We start from the raw sequence: 17,817 nt of genomic DNA, 5'->3' as shown, positions 1-17,817 counted from the left end.
GGGGGAAAGAAACCCAACAGTGATATTTTAAAACTGTTTTGCCAGCCAGGGAACTCGCATCGTGATTCCCTACAAAAAACCCTGATGATTGTCAGATATTTTTTGCAATACTTCTGCATATTCTGTTGAAAACTTGAAAAGAAGAAAAAAAAAACGGATCTTTGAGTGTTGGCTCTTTCATTGACCTCTTCTATCTGCTACCTTTAACACACAGCACTGAACATTCGGGGTCACGGTGGACGCGTGGAAACAACGCTGCTAGACGGGAGCCGGGTATGACAGCGTGTCTCTGATGTTAGGACCACGTTTGTGAACATGTGGATAATAATGGAACGGAGATGGTCAAGGCTTTAACAAGAATGTGAGATGAAAAATTGCACATAAAAAAAAATCATCATTTGTGTTGACTTCTCCGATTATCATAGTAACAATCTGGATTTAAACCTCCTCGACCTCGACTTCCTTAATGCTATCAGAATAACCCAAACCCAGGACTTTATTTTTGTTACATTGTTTCATTAAGAAAGAAGGGACCTTTTAGTTGACAAAACGGATTCCACGTCTGGTTGAATGAGTACAAGAGAAAAACAATTTGACACATGAAAAGAAACATGGCAAACTTAACATCCTGCTTCAATGAGCTCAAGCGCAACAAAGTTCCATCTTTTCAAGCTGACAGACAAACCCACATTACGCGTTACAACACCGCGAAACAGCTCTGAGACTTGAGGTTTCTCTGGAGCGTCATGGTCGTGCAATTTCAACGTGGTATGTCACTCATTTAACATTCAGATTCTACCTATAAACAAATCTTAAGTAGCAAATGAGCTGTTAGCTTAGCGAGCTACACTTCCTACTCAGCAGCAGCTGGAGGAGTCTGATGACTGTTCATAATCCCTCTGATGTTATAACCTGGATCGGTGTGCAAATGAACACAAAAAACAAACATTGAACATGGTGCTTTTCATCATGAACTGACAATATAAAAAAATAACCTTTATCAAATGCCTTATCACACATAAAAGCCTTTTTCTACACTATCTTCACATATCAGGTGTAAACAAAAACAGCTGTTTTTTAAATTAACCTGTGAGGCAAATTAAAATGTTATTTCTATTCAAGAACCATTTCAAGAAACCAAAAGTACAGCCACGTATCTTTGTTTCCTGACACCTTCATGTTGGTACAGTAATACTGAGGAAATCAGCTGTTAACATTTTGATACTATTTTCTGTGAAGCTGTGACTTTGACATTTTGAAAGCTGAACTCGCAGATGTAAAATATTAAACACAAAAAGACCCATTAAAAGAATACAAATCATTTTAATGTAATGAACCAGGACGGCTGGAAAGAAATGTGACGCGAGCTCCACGCACTCAGAATCAGCATCATTATTTTGAACTATATTTGTGTGGTAGATTTTATCACCGACATGTCCTGAGCTCGGTGACGGTCAAAAAAGATCACTCTTGAGGAAGTCATGGCTTGACATGCTCGGAAAACGTCCTAGCTTGCATTAAACGGCACTTAACAGGAAGTTCAACCCTACACCAATCAACTCTATGAAACTGACATAATGAATATAGTGCAAATGCAACGAGTTTTGTATGTGTTATTGAAGGCTGACTGTGAAGGCAAAGATGATCAAACAAAACAACGCTGATGAGGTTAACATCCGACAGCACTGTATGTTTACATACACAATATTTGTTATTAAATGAGGCTCAGAGTGCTGTTAAATGTCGTATTACTCGCGTTGTAAATCGGACAGACTGTGACCAACATTTAAATTCAGTGAGGCCACACAAAGACTCAACAGGGGCGGTGTTGATCTGTGGTGTTTTAACAGCTATGAATTCTTGATGAAAAATAACACCAACATTTCAAAATGTCAAGTTGTCACTTTTAAGAATCTCATAGCAGCTCAGCTGGGACAAAGTATTCCTGCTGTTAGATGTGAACCTGTGCTGTGACTGAGGCGCCAATCACGAGCTGAAACAATAAACAGCAGATGAGTTTAATATGTCTGAGTGAAGTGTTTTCCAAAACAACAAAGATCTCTTAGCATTTTTGCTCATTCAGATTCAGAATCCACCATCTCCTCTAGGGGTCCCTGCAGAAAATGTGTCACATTTTTACAGAGTGGTCTTACAATGTAGGATGTGATTCTCTGGTCACGGACACAGAAATCGGAATCAATTTAATGCATATTTTTGCTTCATGTAGTTAAAGTATTTATTTGACCTCTTAGTGTTTTGTAATATATAACCACTGAAGATTAACTTCAACAGAGCTCAGATGTGTTGTTTCACGACTCTAGAAAGACTCCGGTGATATTTAACTTTGCACCAGGTCAGTTTGAGACACTGTTTGTAGTAAAACAGAGCAGCAGGAAACTTAACACAAATGCCTGTTGACAAAGGGCATCCCTACTGGTGCATGTGATTGAGGTATGTACACCCTCCTCGCTGTGTGCAGGCAAACAACCAGAGTATCACACCACACAATGCACCAATTATGTCAGTTTAGTTCAGATGTGTTGGGTGGAGCTGGTTTAGATTAAATCTTGGCAAAGGGCAGATCTACACCCACATGCCACTACCATGAGTTAAACTGCCACAGGGAAGCTGCCTGGATTATTATCTTCTTCGTGTTGATTGATCAATAACTCCCCGTCACTCTGACTGTGACCTGCTCTTCAAGCATCACTCTGTCTGGAACCAAAGACCGAAACTAAGCCCTGTACAAAACATTAAAAAACAAAAGTGAGACAACTGAAGTGTTAAAATGCAGGTGAATAAATCATGCATTGCAGGATTTGGCAGGAAATTATGAAAGGAAAAAGTTTCATTACAGCATCCTGATAAGGACTTCAATGCCAAGGCTACAGTCGTCTTAAAGAGCAACAAAAAATAAGGTGAAATGAGAGATAAAGCACCATGACTTCCATGTCTTTAACCCTCCTTCAATACTTGTGTTCAGTCCTCAGCCTAGTCTTCAGGATCCTCTCTGCTCCGGCTGATCTGACTGCAGCCTGACGGTCATGAATCTTCTGCAGTTCAGGTCTTAGCATGCCAACAGGCAGGCAAGAGACAAACATGGCCATTATTCATTGTGTCCCTGTTGTGACGTTGATACACTGAGAAGTCCACACTCTTCACCTCTGGAAGGGTTTGCGGACCTTCTTCCTCCTTCTGGGGGGTTTACCGCTCTCAGCCCACGTCTCGCTGGACTCTGGCCTTTGACCCCCCGGCATGAAGAAACCTGTCTGTCCAGGGGGAGGGGAGAACGGGGGCGCTCCAGCACCAGGTGGGTGGTGAGGGGGTGGACCTGAGGGGAAGAAGCCCCCGTTGGCAGCCATGTCATTCGGAGGTCCTCCCTTGAAGATGCGGTTGAAGAAGTCCTGCAGGTCTGCAGGGTTGGTCGGACCTGGAGCCGGCTCTGAGGGCGCCCTGCAAGTGAAAGTTGGAGTTAAGACATCTGCTATTCACTTAGTATTCATATGAAAAAGAAAGACAACAGGTCATTGGGTTAAACTAACATCCTGTTTCACTCGAGGGGACGTACCTGTTTCGTGTGGGGTTGCTGTTGTTTTTTGCACCAAAGGAGATGTGATAGGGCACACGGTGCGTGTCAGGAGAGATGCCTATCCTTTGACAACCAGCCCACTCTGAAACATGACAGCATCACAACAGGTCACATGACTGAGCTGTTCTTTAACCTGTGACTTCACTCATCAAGTGTGGTGTTGGGATACTGATGATATATAAGCTCATACAAACTGTAGAATGAATCATTGTTTAGTTTAAGATAATCTGACGTTCACCTGTTATATCATACACCTTCCCATCCATACAGGCAAAGTATGTGATACGCAGGCCCAGCATGCTGGACTCAGCCCACAGGTCCCCCTCCTCAGCGCTATGGCAACGGTTGCATTCAGCACAGAACCGGGCCTCAGCAGGTTCACGATCCATCTCGAAACGCCTGCACACACACACAAACGGAAACTGTGGTGAAAGTCTGCTACACAAAACATGATTCAGCTCTGTGTTTATCTCTCGTCTCAGGAAAAGTTAGACACCGGTTCAGTTGGTGCTACAGGGTGTGTAGTAGCATACTTGTGTTTGCCTTCACATTTTGTACACATCATGGTGTTCATGGCTTCCTTCAGGTCATCCTGCAGTTTAGTGAGGAACTCGTTCATGGACTTTGAGAGCTCAGTTGCTGCCATACGTTTCCTGAGTGGTAACAAAACAGACTGGTTGGTGAAGCATAAATAAAACAAGCCTAAGGCATGAAACAGACTCTAAATGACTTTACAGTTACCCTGGAAATGGTGGAAAATAAGAGACTGGATCCATTTTTGGTTTTATTTTTGATGATGAATTTATGTATCCTGTAATTTTAAGTTACTCACAGCTCATACTCTCGTCGTGTCTCTGGGTTACTGACAATATCCCAGGCAGCCCTCAGTACTTTGAACGCCTCCCCAGCTCGTGGGTGTTTATTCTTGTCTGGATGGACCTGAAAGAGAAAGGACAGAGGAAAAGGTTGCATGAGTAAAAGAGGAAAATTCAGCCTCAGATACAGATTATTAGTCATTAATTAGAGATCCAATAGCTGTATTTTGCACTCATCTACAGCAGCTTCACACATACCTGGACAGCCAGCTGTCTGTAGGCCTTCTTCAGTTCGGCCTCAGTGGCGTGCACCTCCACACCCAGCACTGTAAAGGGGTCGAGCTCGTCCTCCGGTACCTCAGCCAAGGCCAGCAGTCGCTCCAGCTCCTGGCCTGGCTGTCCTCTCCCCGCTCGGCCCGGTGATTCGGGGCTGGGCGGTGGTACGCGGCCATCCCTTCTGAACCTGCTTCGAACTCTCTCCAGCAGGGACAACACCCTCTTCCAAAACCTCGAGTCTTGAAAAGCCGTCCAATAGCGCTTTCCCCTCTCTCCACTGAGGCGGACAAACGCACCCTTCGCCCACTGGGAACCCAGAATAACCAAAGCACAGAAAAGTCTCATACAAGATAAGGCAGCTGTCTTTACCCACTTAGCTGACATAACAATTTTATCCGCCAGGTCTGCTCCTGTGCTTTTTGTCCATTTCAGAATGCGACTCGCGTCCGCCTTCATTCCTGCTATATCAGTCATCTTCACAACGAGCTGCTGACCAAAGTTGTAAAGTTTTATACCTCCAGTCTCCACACCAACTCCACAGTTGTGAGTTAATGTGACAATAATCTCAATCATCATGTGGACGCAGGAGATGCACCAGAAGCTCAGAGACTCCGACAGCATCTCCTTGAAAGCCAAGATGAGCTGGTTTCCTGTCCGCCTGCGGCCTCGGTTCTGCTGATGGTGGTGGTGATTGCGCCTGCGTGTCTGCTTGTGCCGGCCCCCACCTGACAGAACATTGCCTCTTTGAAAGGATGAAAAAGCACTTTGACTGCTCTGCTCTGAAAATGATCCACTGCTCCTCAGTTTGCATTTCCTTCCCATGCTCCTCCAACCAGACTCCCCGTTCATGTGCTGCTCTTTCGCAGCTTCATCCTCTTCTTGATTAATAACATGCAAGTTCTCGTGATCTGCGCTGCTGTCAGGATCGAACCCATCCGAGACCTCCTCAGTATCCTCTTTGGCCTCTGTAGGTCCACAAAACTCTGCTTCTCCGTCTGCAGAGTCTTGCTGAGTGGCTGGATTTGTGGTATCCTGAGATTTGAGGTTTGAGGCTGTTATGTCCTCTTGCTCGAGGTCATCATCAGTCTGTCTGGCCTCCCACTGACCAGAGTTTGTCCCTGAGGTGTGATCACCATCAGGAATCTCCTTCTCAGTGTCCGTCACCGCATCCATTTCCTTCAAAACTGCTTCTGTTTCCATGTTCCTTACAGCTGTTCGACTGAAGTGCTGTGTAATTGCAATCTCATGGAAGATAAAATGCTTGATCCATAATATGCGACAACATTTCCCCAAAATCTTATAAAAATATAAGACTGGGGGGTCCTGAGTGTCAGTCTCAGACCCACCATGTCAGCAGCCACTTCCAGGTGTCACTAGGCTTTCATACGCCTCACATCATGCATCGGGTTGTTACCTGGAAAAATAACACATAGAGTTTAATAAGCAGCATTCAAAGATGCTTATGCCTCTACAGTATCAGTAGTCGTTTATGTTACAACTTATAGACCGTCCAAAAAATAAAACGCATTAAAGGAGAAGGGGTGGCCACCATCAAAGAAACCAGACTGTTCTTTTAATATATGAGTGTATTAGAACATGGTGGTAATGTTTAAACATTAATGATCTTTTAAAAAATCATATCAAGCATTTATACTATTTTTAGATATCTCGCTGACTGAACTAGCCACAAACACACTCTCCCGTATGGTTATTTAATACTGTGCATATTAACTAAGGGATATGAAATTACACATACCACATAACAGACTTTATGCATACTGCATGCAGCAGAGCTGAAATGATTGTTCAATTGACATATGGTTGATAAAACACTAATCCTCTAAAGCAATTACCTAGAGGAATAATGCTTTCCTTCCCTTTTATAAATAATCTACTTCTTGTTCTTGTTCTGCTATAGAACAATATAAACTGAATATCTTTTGGCATTGGCATTTTGCTGGACTGCACAAGACGTGAAGACAACATTCACTATACTTTTAAAGTTAATAGAAGACATACTTGAGAGGTGGATTGATCATGACAGAAAAAGCTAGCTGCAGCCCTGTGAGGAATACATTTTTAATAACTTGACAGTATATTTGAGGACAAATACAAATGGAAAGTTTTTACCTTACACCTGCTGCTACCTGCACTATGCAGAGTAGATAATCTGCAGCTAAATGTTTTCCCACCACAACCACAGACTTCACCATGACTGTGAAACACAAGCTGTTCCTGACTAAAGCACAAACACTGAGAACCAATGAGTAATGTAATTCATTAATGATTGACTTACATTTAGTGCACATGAACGACCTTATCTGTCCGACGTTGTAAAAGTAGACACAAGTTAAAAAAGATTATAAAACTCGCTTTGGCACGGAAATAGTGCAACACGGTTAACACTCAATAATATTCCCTGTTTGCTAATTCAGTTAGCTTCAGAGGAACACAGTGTTTCTACAATGTGGCTGCATTAACAAACGGTTGACCTTTCGGAAATCACCAAAAAGCGAGAAAACAAACATTACAAAACGGTCTACTCCGTTTGTTAAACAGGCAGACAGGCTATTTAAACGTTAATTTAGCTTTAAAAACAACACCAGATGTTTAAAAGGCGGCTAGTGCTAGCAGACAGCCAGGGTGTTAGCATGAGGAAGGAGCCAGCCAACAGGATGACAGACAGGCGCTACAGGGGCTAAAATTAGCATGCCCCTGGCTGGCTAACCTGGCAATATTTCGACTAAATAAGGTCTCAAACGAAGATTCAACCACAGCACGGCAGCTAACTATTTACGCATTTATCTAGCAAACAACCAAACAAGTAGCTTACTGTTAGCTAATAACAGTAGCTAGCTATACTAGCTAACGTCAGTACAGACGGCTGGTTCCCCTTCCTGTGGGGTTTGACGAGTAAGCTAAGGCATGTTTTGGACAGCGGACGAGTCCAGCAAAGAGGTAAATTATTCTGCATTTTGTATTCAAACAAACTACATGTCATATATACCTCTCAGATAACTGTGTAACCTTGTTTGTTAACAGACAGCCAAGTGTCCGTGTTGTTTTTTTTAGCCACTTCTTCTTCTCCTGCTCCTTTTCCTACTTTCTTCCAGTTTCTTCCTCCTCCTCCCCGTTCTCCTTCTTCTTCGTTGTTCGTTGACTGGAAGCAAACAACCCACAGAAGCACTACTGCCACCCCCTGAGTTGTTGGTATAGATTATAAGTGACAGTCAAACTTAGATATGTTTGTGTGTTTTCCTTAATACATCTAGAGTTGTTTTTATTGTATTTTAAGCTATACGGGGTCACGCAGTAATTTACCCCCATATAAACGCTTATATAATATAAAATATTATATGATATACCCCAGTGGATGCTCAGTAATACACAAAGTTCAAAAGTATCTGGAAAAAACTATTTATTCTGCTTGGGCAAGCACCCTTGGGTCTAATCAAGAGACAATTTTATACTTAATAAAAATTATAATTTGCATTTTAGACATTGTGCCTCCAACTATTTGGCAACTAGTCGAGCAGGGCCTTTGTTGGTTTTTACATAATGCCCAAGTGCACAAAGTGAGGTCCATAAAAATGATTGTGAAAACACTTATCATGTCAAGCTTCAATAACCTTAGAAAATAATCTCCATCTTGACACCAACTGGTCTCTACGGTTAGGCATTTAACAAAAACAAAACTTAGAAATTAAACAATAAACCAGTTTTAGGTTGTCCATACTTTCCTCCTGTCAGTTACAGGGTTCATTGGGAGTTTTCTGACTATCAGGATTAGAGCATCTGAACAGCAAAAGGAAGGTAACCTAATACTAGTGCCCACACTAAAAACATATTGATTCATTTTTCGGGTTTCCTTTTGGCCATGTTGTGTATCACAGCCTTACCACTACTCCATGCATATTCTTTCAAGGCAAAAATTGTAGTAGAAGTAACAGTCTGTGTATGTGACTGTAAACTAAATTCTGACATGAATTAATCAATATACTGAAACAAAACACATTTTTCAAGTGGAATAGGAATAGGTGCACAATAAATACCACACATGCAGTCACTTTATATGATGTGGCATATATCACAATGGTTATCATAAACAGGAGAGCAGCAGGTCCTTATTTGTGTGACTTGGCCCTTTAAGTTTGCAAAGACATGTAAAATCAGCACTAAAAAAGTAATGGAGGGAACATCTGAGTTTCGCATGTACTCTCACAATCACGTACGACCACCCACCTCCTACATAAAGGGGGGGGATCACTGTTCAGTACACTCTGTCACATCAGTTCAGGTCTCTGTTTCAACCTGTTTACTGTTGGTGTGCGGACTATTTATTTAAGGGTCTTTGACAAGGCAAAAGTGTGGGAACCCCCAAAGCTTCTGCATAAAAGACTAATCTTGAAGACGCAGAGGGTTAATTTCAAGCCCCCACCACCACCACCCACATCTCCAATTTGAAAGCCGCCTCTCTACCGGGAGAGGAAGGCTCTTTTTCGGTCAGATGGCGTGCTGCAGTCCGCCCCCGTCATTCTCCAGCCCACACAGACAGGGCAGCCAGCAACCAATACGGTGCGCCGGAGGAGGATTTCTGCCAGTGATTTCAGACGAGCTACGATACGCAAAGGGGATTTACTACGCCACTCTGAGCCGGGGAAGCTTTCGGCAATAGGTAACAGGGTAAGAAACGTATATGATAACAACTGCGATGTGTCTTTGAGCAGCGTAATTTCTGCTCACATCTGGCTCAGGAGCACTTGCCTCCAGTCGGTATTATTATCTGAAATAGACCCCAAATTAATCCTATGTTTTTACTTTAGTGTAGTCTAGATGTAACGTGATTTTGTCTCTTTGACAAACCGAAATTAGTTTTTATGTCTTTATCAGTTTCATTCCGGGAGTACCGACATAGGCTGTGACATCGCGTGGTTGGAGAGACACCTTTCAGTCATTACGCAGGTCCCTCTGTGCACAGACGTCTATCTGACCCAAAGAAGGTAAGAGAGGTTTATTCATACTCAACCATGTTGTCACAGAAGGGATTCAATGAAAAATGTGTTTAAAAATGTGAAAATAGTTCGCATATGGAGAACTTTTCTGCTTCACAGCATGCGTAAACTTACTTTATTCATCTTTGTAATAAACCTTCATCAATGTTAAAGAATTTTGTTTAGGTTAAAGTAACTGGGTGGAGTCCAGATTTCACAATGTTTCCTTAAGTCAATAAATGTAAGGATTTCCCCACCTGCAGCTTCATGTGTTTCCCTTCTCCCGCCTAAACTTTCCAGAGCTGTGCACCATGTCTTTGCCACGCACACTTGGGGAGCTGCAGCTCTATCGGGTGCTGCAGAGGGCCAACCTGCTGGCCTATTATGAAACCTTCATCCAGCAGGGCGGTGACGATGTGCAGCAGCTCTGCGAGGCGGCAGAGGAGGAGTTCCTGGAGATCATGGCACTAGTTGGCATGGCCACCAAGCCACTGCATGTGCGTAGGCTGCAAAAGGCCCTCCGAGACTGGGCGGCCAACCCTGCCCTCTTCAGCCAGCCCGTCTCTAACGTCCCTCTCGGGGGCATCCCGCTCTTCAAAGTGGACGGAACAGGAAGTGGACCAGCAGGCGGGCCCAGGAAGTCTGTGAGCAATGGGCAGCCGGGGTCTCCCTGTGAGAGGGAGGACAGGGCGTGTCTTACTCCCATGCACAGCGGAAGCCCGAGAAGCCCCTGCTCCCAGGCCTCCCCTCAGCCGCCAGACACACACTACAGAGAAAAACTGTCCCCCATGGACCCACACTGGCTTAGCCCTGAGCCTGATGGGAACTGCAGTCTGGCTTCTGCATCTGGAGTAGAGGAGGAGCCTCCCAGCCCACAGTGTCCTCTGGGTCCCTCCACATCTCCAAGCCCCTCAGCTTCTTTCACCCCAGCAGCCCTGTCGGCCTGGCCCGGAGGGCAGCTGGACGGGGAGACAGCGAGAGCGGTAGTGGAGAGCGTGGACAGGCTCCTCAGGACCCTGCCCAGGTCAGATCCTACAGAAGTGAAGACTCTGCTCAGGATGAACAAGAAGATGGCAAAGACTGTTGGGCACATCTTCAAAATGGGGTCCCAGGATGTCAACAAAGAAGAAGAGATCCGGAAGTACAGCCTCATTTACGGACGCTTCGACTCCAAGAGGAGAGAAGGGAAGCAGCTCACTCATCACGAGGTAAAAACTCCAAAGACGGGAACAAAGATGAAGTCGAATACCATGTAAATAAGAGGGCAGCTTTGATATTAATGCACAAATATACATTATAAACAAATGTATGCTGTCTCTTTATTGTCTTTATGTCGTCTCCACAGTGTCCATCCCTCCTTCACTCAGTGCTTTTCCTCCTCAGTTGATCATCAATGAAGCTGCAGCACAGTTCTGCATGCGCGACAATGCCCTTCTGCTGAGACGGGTGGAGCTCTTTTCTTTGGCTCGGCAGGTGGCGAGAAAATGTGCATACACCTCCACACTCAAGCATGCAAGGTAGGGGCGCTGTCTACGGAGGAGAGTGATCTGTTCTCCAGCAACAAACACCTGCTGGGTCTGGATTGCTCCTCCATCTCAAGGAAAAGAATCTGTCTCTAGAGTAGCATCATGTAACGTAATGTGAAATAAATTAAACAATTTAATTGTTATTGTATTGCATAGCAAAGTCTGAATGTAACAAGAGGTTTATATTAGTCATCTTCCAACTCGTTCATTTTCTCAGTGAACAGGGTTCAGACCACAGCGGGAATCAATCTCCAGCCTCTGTAGCTTTTGTATAATGAGCTAATATTGGAGTCACAAAGGAACACAGAGACTCCTGTGTGTTTGTTAACTTGCTCAAAACATTTTCAAATAATCTTAAAAGTAAATGTCCCGTAATACAAGTTAACTGCAGAGAGTATTAACAAAGCACACGCTATAACAAAATATTTATAAAACTGCTCAAAAAATTTAGACAAAGTTAAACAGTTTTTAATAATCAGACCCCATACATGATATGTACCACATGGCGTTTGGTGCATGCAAATACATACAGCAGTTTATTGGGAAATTATAGTTAATGTAATGTTACTTGTCTCTCCCTGCATCTTAAACAAAAACAGGCTTAATTTCATGAAAGAAAATCTCGATTCCAGGTGACATTACTTGCTTTAGTCCTGAGCCTTAAAATGCTGACGCTAATCTTAAAGTTGTAAACTCTCCAAAACTCCTTGTGTCATAATTTTGTTTTTTCATATGACTAAGTTTTAAGGTCAAGAATAAACTCTCATGTTGAATTGTCTCGCCTGTTCCCCTCCTGCAGGTCAAATGCAGATGAGAACAGCGTCCTGTCCTTGAAGAGAGCCAGACACGAGGTACACAAGTTTTCACAGCAGTAGCAACACTCAGTGTGACTTCTTATAGATGAATGTGTGATTCTAACATGCGACCCTGTGTGTAAACATGACCAAAGGTCAGGTGACTTGTCAGTGATGTGAAGTGGTTCGTCAGCACTGAACTGACAGTGATGTGTTTTAGGTAATTGTGCCTGAGAGTGTATCATCGCTGCTGGGAGTGGAGGGCTCAGAGGGCGTGACCCAGAGGGCCGATGACGACAGCTTATCTACAGAAAGCCTCGACAGTGTATCACATGGTAAACACTTCAGATATATTTCATAAAATATGTGGCATTTTCTTAGTAGATCTTAGTAGCCTTCTACTTCAGACAGTCTTCCTGCTTCTGTCTATAAAAACTTTTAACACATTTACACCCAAATCTGTCATTTTCAGACATGGGCTCACAGTGCAACCAGTCTCCATCGCCCCGTCCACACACCGACACCTCCAATCCAGCCAACTGGAGTCGCCATCTCATACAACAAACACTAATGGACGAAGGGCTGCGATTGGCTCGGTTGGTGTCACATGACCGGGCTGGCAAGCTCAGCCTAGGATCAGAAGGAACTCACTCTACAGGTGACTTTTCCAATAATGACTCAACAATTTTATGTGCTTTATAATGGAAACAGAATAAAAGTCTATTTTGAAATGTTGCCATACTTTGTTCAGGTTAAAGGAAAAGTTCAGCATACCCTTATTCGCTTTCTGAACGAGAGTTAGATGAAGGCCGATACATATCTCCACTTTTTATTGTAAATATAGGACTATAGCTAGGTTAGCTTAGCATAGCGTAAACACTGGAAACAGGACACTGCTAGTGATGTCTGTCCAAAAGTAACAGAATGCCTCTAAAACTCAAATTAACACATCAGATATTGTTTGTTTATTGTGTACAAAACCAAAATGTGTAAAAAACAAAAATCCACAAGATATTTCACAGGGGGTTTTACACTTTTGTAGAGATTGAAAAAAGAACATATAACGTGTTAATCAGCGGGCTTTAATGGTGCTGGATTTTGTTAGTTTCGAACGGAGCTGGGCTAAATGTTTCCCCACATTTCCAGTCTTTATGCTAAGCTAAGCTAAATTGCTGCTGACGTTACACTTTTTTAACAAACAAACAAACATGAGTGGGGTGTCAATCTTCTCATCTCACTGTCAGCAACAAAGAAAACAACCTTATATCCCAAAATATCAAACTATTTCTTAGAATTTGACTTTGAGGGGGGAATTAAAGAGATTAATGTGATGTTGGGGTTGATTAAAAATGACAGACAGAGACTCCCTAACCTCTCCTAACAATGAATATTTCATAGCTCTCGATCTTGAACTCTAGTGAGTCAGACTCGGTGACGCCTCCCACCATGTACAGCTGAACTTCACCAGACTGCAAATTAGAGAGGATAGAAGTTAGTAGGGGAAACAGAAGGAGGTGGAGAGCGATATATAGAGAGGAAAAGAGTGAGAGAGGGGGGGTACAAAGAAGGAGGGGGGGGGGGTGTTACACTGTTATAGCACTTCCTTAATACCCTGTTAGTGCAGCATTTTGTATGATGCATCACAGCTTCTCACAAGAAAGAGAAAAAAAAACAGTGATCTGAGCAAGTTAGTCGTTCTGGGCTGTGATAGCCAGCCGAAGAGATGAGGCGAGAAGGAAGCCAGCAAAGACATGAGGGGGCGGGGAGGGAGGAGGGGGGGCATAGGAAGTACTCTGTGGGCGGCAGCATCGGACCCCCCCTCTCGGCTTCAACTGACGTCAGAGTGTGTTAGGTGCGTGGGCTGAAGGGCGGGATGGATGGGGCGTGGGGGCGAGGGAGTGGGAGGTAATTGGAGGGGCGTTGCATTGACTCACCAAGCGACAGTGTACAAAAATAAAACCTGTGGGCAGGGAAATGGCACAGGCTTTTTTATACATCTTCTCCCTCCACCGAAAGGACGGCGGAAACAACAAAAAAATGACATATGTTTCATCTCTGACGTTGATCTCCTTCACTTTGTTTTTTTCTCTCTCTCTCACTCATCCAAGTTTCCCTCGTCTGTGTCTCTCATTAATCAGAACTTTCTCTCACTTCCTGTCAACGTCACTGCCTTCTGCCGTAACTCATCTTCCATTATTGGTTTTTTATAAATTTAACCACATGTATTTCTCCATGTATATTACTGAATATGTGCTATTAAATTTTCCTTTTATCACAAGTTATCATACGTTATTATATTACTGCACAAACACATGGACACTAATGCTTTCATGATGAGCAAATAAATGAATTTACAGTCTGTAAATGAATATTCTCTGTCTCCTAAACACGTTAAACATACATTTATATTCAAATATAAATAACATAAATGCTAAGTGAAAAGTACACAATGAACATAAGCTCTTATTGGATTTACTTGCTGAATTTTCATTTGATTTGTTGACTCAATCAGCAGCTCAGTTACACATGTAATACTGGACACACTCTGTTATTAAACAGCTCGGGTTGGTCATGATGACTTCACTCCATGTGGGAGAGCTTCTTGCTGAATTCCCCGAACTATTATTCAGAGATCTTAAAACACTCTTAGAACTGTTTTTTTATCACTGTGACTCTTACCTTATATTTACCCACGGTCTAAATACTACAATAACTGGTTTTCCAGTCATTTTAAAACTGTGCATATTGTATTCAAAACGTTACATTTTTTAATTTCCCTTAATTTTTAAGTTGATGGACAGCTCTTGGCAGATTTAAGGGTGTTCAAGACTTCTAATTATATCCATTCATGACCTAAAAACTACTTGCGCTAGTCTGAAATTGTTGTTACTGCTCTCTATACACTTTGCACTGGTTTTCTAACAGGTTTGTGTTCTTAAATTGACTTATACGTTAACTTTCACATCATCTAAATGCTACCTTTCTCTGCAGACATTGACATTAAAGTGGAGAGGCGGAGCTCGATATCAGCATGCAGGAGCGGTAGTCCCTGCATCACCAAAGACGACTCTAATCACCGGGGGAAATGAAAACACCGAGCGGCCGTCAGGAAACTCGTTCTCCGTCCTGCCACTGAACTCCAGAGTCTCCAATTTACCAACACGGGCTGTTACCGAGCAGGTTTTTCCATGTGTACCCGCATCACTGACATCTGATTACAAGAGGACTATTATCGACTTCAAAATCAATACAGTAAATGTCAGATTTAAACAGCCACTGGTGTTATTTAGCACAAAGTGTTTTACTTTGACTTTATACTAATTTAGTTTGTAGGGCGACACTTGTTTGGACGACATGTCCTGAAATTAATGAAAAAATAAACTTTTTTTTAATCAGGAATATCTGTATTTTTTGTCAAATTAGTCCATTAATTATGAGAAGTTCTGTGTTTTCAAAGGGCCCCTGTTTCAGATGAATTGGGCTGTACACAGCAGGGGGCACTGCAACTTTGGAAATTGACTCTCCTGACAACAAACTTACTGCAGTCATGTAAAGGGAATTTGGTTTCGTAGACACACTTTTATCTCCTTTTTTTTTTTTTTAGCAAATTATCACATAATTAAAACATCCTGAGCAGCTTCTCATCCTCAGGAAACAAATGGCTGTTCTGATTTTTGAAGTGTTTGATAATCTTTAGGATTGAAAGCTTAAGATTACTAAAGTCCATGTAGGCGGATAAGGAGAGGAGATTTGAAGAGACAAGCTGAGGTTTCTGAGATATAAAGCCATGGATCTTCTTCATTCACATCTTTCTGTGATCATATTTTGCACAAGAGGCTGGTGTGGTGTTTGTAAGAGACTTCAATCTTTTCATTATCTTTGATTATGTGAAAATGTACTCAGAACACCTTTTTGATACTCTGCAGCATGAAATAGGAACACTGATGCTGTTTTGCTTAAAGACACTTCAGCAGGGAGGTCATCAGCTGCTCCTCCCTCTCATCGATACTTTAACCTTCGTCCCGACAGGTGCCATCGTTCGGCCTTTGAGGACTCGCATATGAAATTTTCAAGAACTAACTAACTAATTTCGCTTTACTTGACTAATTTTAAAGACATGCAGACATTTAGAAAAGTAAACCTCATGGTGCTTGACTCTTCATACAGCAGCTCCTAAAAATCAGTGGAACAGTACAAATTTGTATTCATGACATATTTCATGTTAAGGTTCAAAATGTAAAGATTTTTGTATACAAGTGTGTCAGTGAGGTAGCTTGCTGTGCATCACTCACACCTGCCTGTCTCTTGAGCATTAGTAACCTACTCAGTTTATTATGTTGCCAAACAGATTATTTATTTTGTTACATCTCAATAAATGTTATTTTATTTCTTAAAGCCACAGCGTGTTGCTTTTTTACTTTTCTCACAAAGAATGATTTTTTTTTTCTTGGCAGCTCTCTGATGTGTGGAAGAGGCTGCAGGAGCTGCGTCACACAGCCAGCAACACCTCTGCTGTCGTCTTGTTTGTAGCACTGACGCTCATGACTCACCTGAACCAGTGGTGTCATCCGCACTCATCGCTTGTTTTTTACACTAGTGAAGATAAAGGCACGAAATGCACCTTATAAAATCTCAAGTATTCATTTGTAGGATTACAAAACCACAAACTGAAGTCTCGTCAGATTGATGTCAAATGTCACTTTAGTTACTGTAACTGTTCTGTTTGAATACTGAAGGTTAAAATGAAGCATCGTTACCAAAGGGCAATGTCGATCTGCCTTTTTACATCACGGTCAGATGGCCATTAGATTGTTTCTGTTTCCATGGTCCCAAGAGGATGAATTATGGTTGATATTTTTGCTTTTCTATTTAAAAATATTTCAACAAATATTTGATAGATTGCCATTTTATTTGAATTTGTGATCCCCTGACATTTCACTAGTACCAACATTTCATCAAACTTTCTCTTGAGCCAACTGTTTGATTGCTAATGCTAAGCTAATGACACTCCAACCAGCGTCAGCTATACTCTGTGTTTATCGCTTATTAACAAAGTCAAAGTGATAATCTCGAAGATTTTCATTTAAATAAATGTCTGTTAAGTCACTATCCATTGCCGAATGAGGTAACACAATGGTGATTGAGCCTTTGGCCCACTGATGAAAGAAAAATATCACAAGCGGCGCCCAGTTAGTGACGCGTTTTCCATCACCCAGCAGTGGTTGGTCTGCCAGAGAGGGTAGGTGGAGCTAAGCGGCTGCTTTTCCGCTCTCTGCAAGTGTTGCGAGTAAACAGTAATCTACTACGGCTGAACAAACAAAGAAAAGATGGATGACTACAGATACAACTTCAAAAATGAGTGAAAAAGAAACAAACTCGACGCTCAGATGAAGGCAAACAGTCTAAAAAGGAAAGCGACCGTCAGCAAGGAAAATCAAGAGTTACAACCGAAGCCAACCGTGGATGTCTGGTTATCTGGGACGTATGCGCCGCTCGTCACCATAAGGTGCTGCCAAATAGAACATCATATTGACATTAGCATTTAGCCTAAAGCAGTGCTGTACTGTAGACTTACATGCGTGCTTGTTAATGAATCACACTTCATCCTTTATGGACCTTTTTGAGTATTTAGGAGCAATAATATACAACTTGGTTTTCCTTCATGTGATTAAGGGAGCAACAGTCCTTATGGTAACATCATCAATCAGCTGTCAGCACAACACAATTAGAGAGTTAAATCTTTGAGTCTATTCTTAGCCCAGGCTTTTCCTCTGTGACACAAAGCTGAGCCGCAGACAGCTGATGAGCTGACAGCAGGGTGACCAT

At 42.5% G+C, this 17,817-nt stretch overlaps 2 protein-coding genes across 3 annotated transcripts; one reads left to right on the top strand and one right to left on the bottom strand.

Annotated features, from left to right (window-relative positions):
- Positions 1 to 51: 51 nt before the first annotated feature.
- On the bottom strand, positions 52 to 7,820 carry dnajc14 (DnaJ (Hsp40) homolog, subfamily C, member 14). The gene is made up of 7 exons (XM_069677992.1): positions 7,688 to 7,820; positions 4,663 to 6,094; positions 4,422 to 4,528; positions 4,123 to 4,242; positions 3,828 to 3,988; positions 3,569 to 3,671; positions 52 to 3,453 (listed from the first exon to the last, which is right to left on the bottom strand). The coding sequence occupies exons 2-7, from the start codon at positions 5,878 to 5,880 to the stop codon at positions 3,159 to 3,161; spliced, it is 2,004 nt and encodes a 667-aa protein (XP_069534093.1). The 5' UTR covers positions 5,881 to 6,094; positions 7,688 to 7,820; the 3' UTR covers positions 52 to 3,158.
- A 1,401-nt stretch (positions 7,821 to 9,221) lies between these two features.
- On the top strand, positions 9,222 to 16,069 carry nab2 (NGFI-A binding protein 2 (EGR1 binding protein 2)). Of its 2 annotated transcripts, XM_069678157.1 has the most exons (8): positions 9,222 to 9,363; positions 9,571 to 9,680; positions 9,972 to 10,879; positions 11,055 to 11,188; positions 11,997 to 12,048; positions 12,212 to 12,326; positions 12,464 to 12,649; positions 14,983 to 16,069. In XM_069678157.1, the coding sequence occupies exons 3-8, from the start codon at positions 9,983 to 9,985 to the stop codon at positions 15,078 to 15,080; spliced, it is 1,482 nt and encodes a 493-aa protein (XP_069534258.1). In that variant the 5' UTR covers positions 9,222 to 9,363; positions 9,571 to 9,680; positions 9,972 to 9,982; the 3' UTR covers positions 15,081 to 16,069. The 2 variants fall into 2 exon arrangements, with proteins under 2 accessions (XP_069534258.1, XP_069534259.1); XM_069678158.1 differs by lacking the exon at positions 9,222 to 9,363 and having other exon boundaries at positions 9,373 to 9,680.
- Positions 16,070 to 17,817: the final 1,748 nt, after the last annotated feature.

The sequence above is a fragment of the Semicossyphus pulcher genome, unplaced genomic scaffold, assembly GCF_022749685.1.
Source record: "Semicossyphus pulcher isolate SPU_LCO1_2020_fin unplaced genomic scaffold, fSemPul1.0.p SCAF_3, whole genome shotgun sequence".
Classification (NCBI taxonomy): Eukaryota; Metazoa; Chordata; class Actinopteri; order Labriformes; family Labridae; genus Semicossyphus; species Semicossyphus pulcher.
This window is presented reverse-complemented; position numbering and strand designations above follow the sequence as displayed.

Coding starts and splice junctions, on each gene's coding strand:
- nab2 (XM_069678157.1), top strand. CDS start 9,983: ATGTCTTTGCCACGCACACTTGGGGAGCTGCAGCTCTATCGGGTGCTG. Junction 11,189..11,996: donor TCCACACTCAAGCATGCAAG/GTAGGGGCGCTG, acceptor CCCCTCCTGCAG/GTCAAATGCAGATGAGAACA. Junction 12,650..14,982: donor AGAAGGAACTCACTCTACAG/GTGACTTTTCCA, acceptor CTTTCTCTGCAG/ACATTGACATTAAAGTGGAG.
- dnajc14 (XM_069677992.1), bottom strand. CDS start 5,880: ATGGAAACAGAAGCAGTTTTGAAGGAAATGGATGCGGTGACGGACACT. Junction 4,243..4,421: donor ACACGACGAGAGTATGAGCT/GTGAGTAACTTA, acceptor GTTACCACTCAG/GAAACGTATGGCAGCAACTG. Junction 3,454..3,568: donor AGCAACCCCACACGAAACAG/GTACGTCCCCTC, acceptor TTTCACTTGCAG/GGCGCCCTCAGAGCCGGCTC.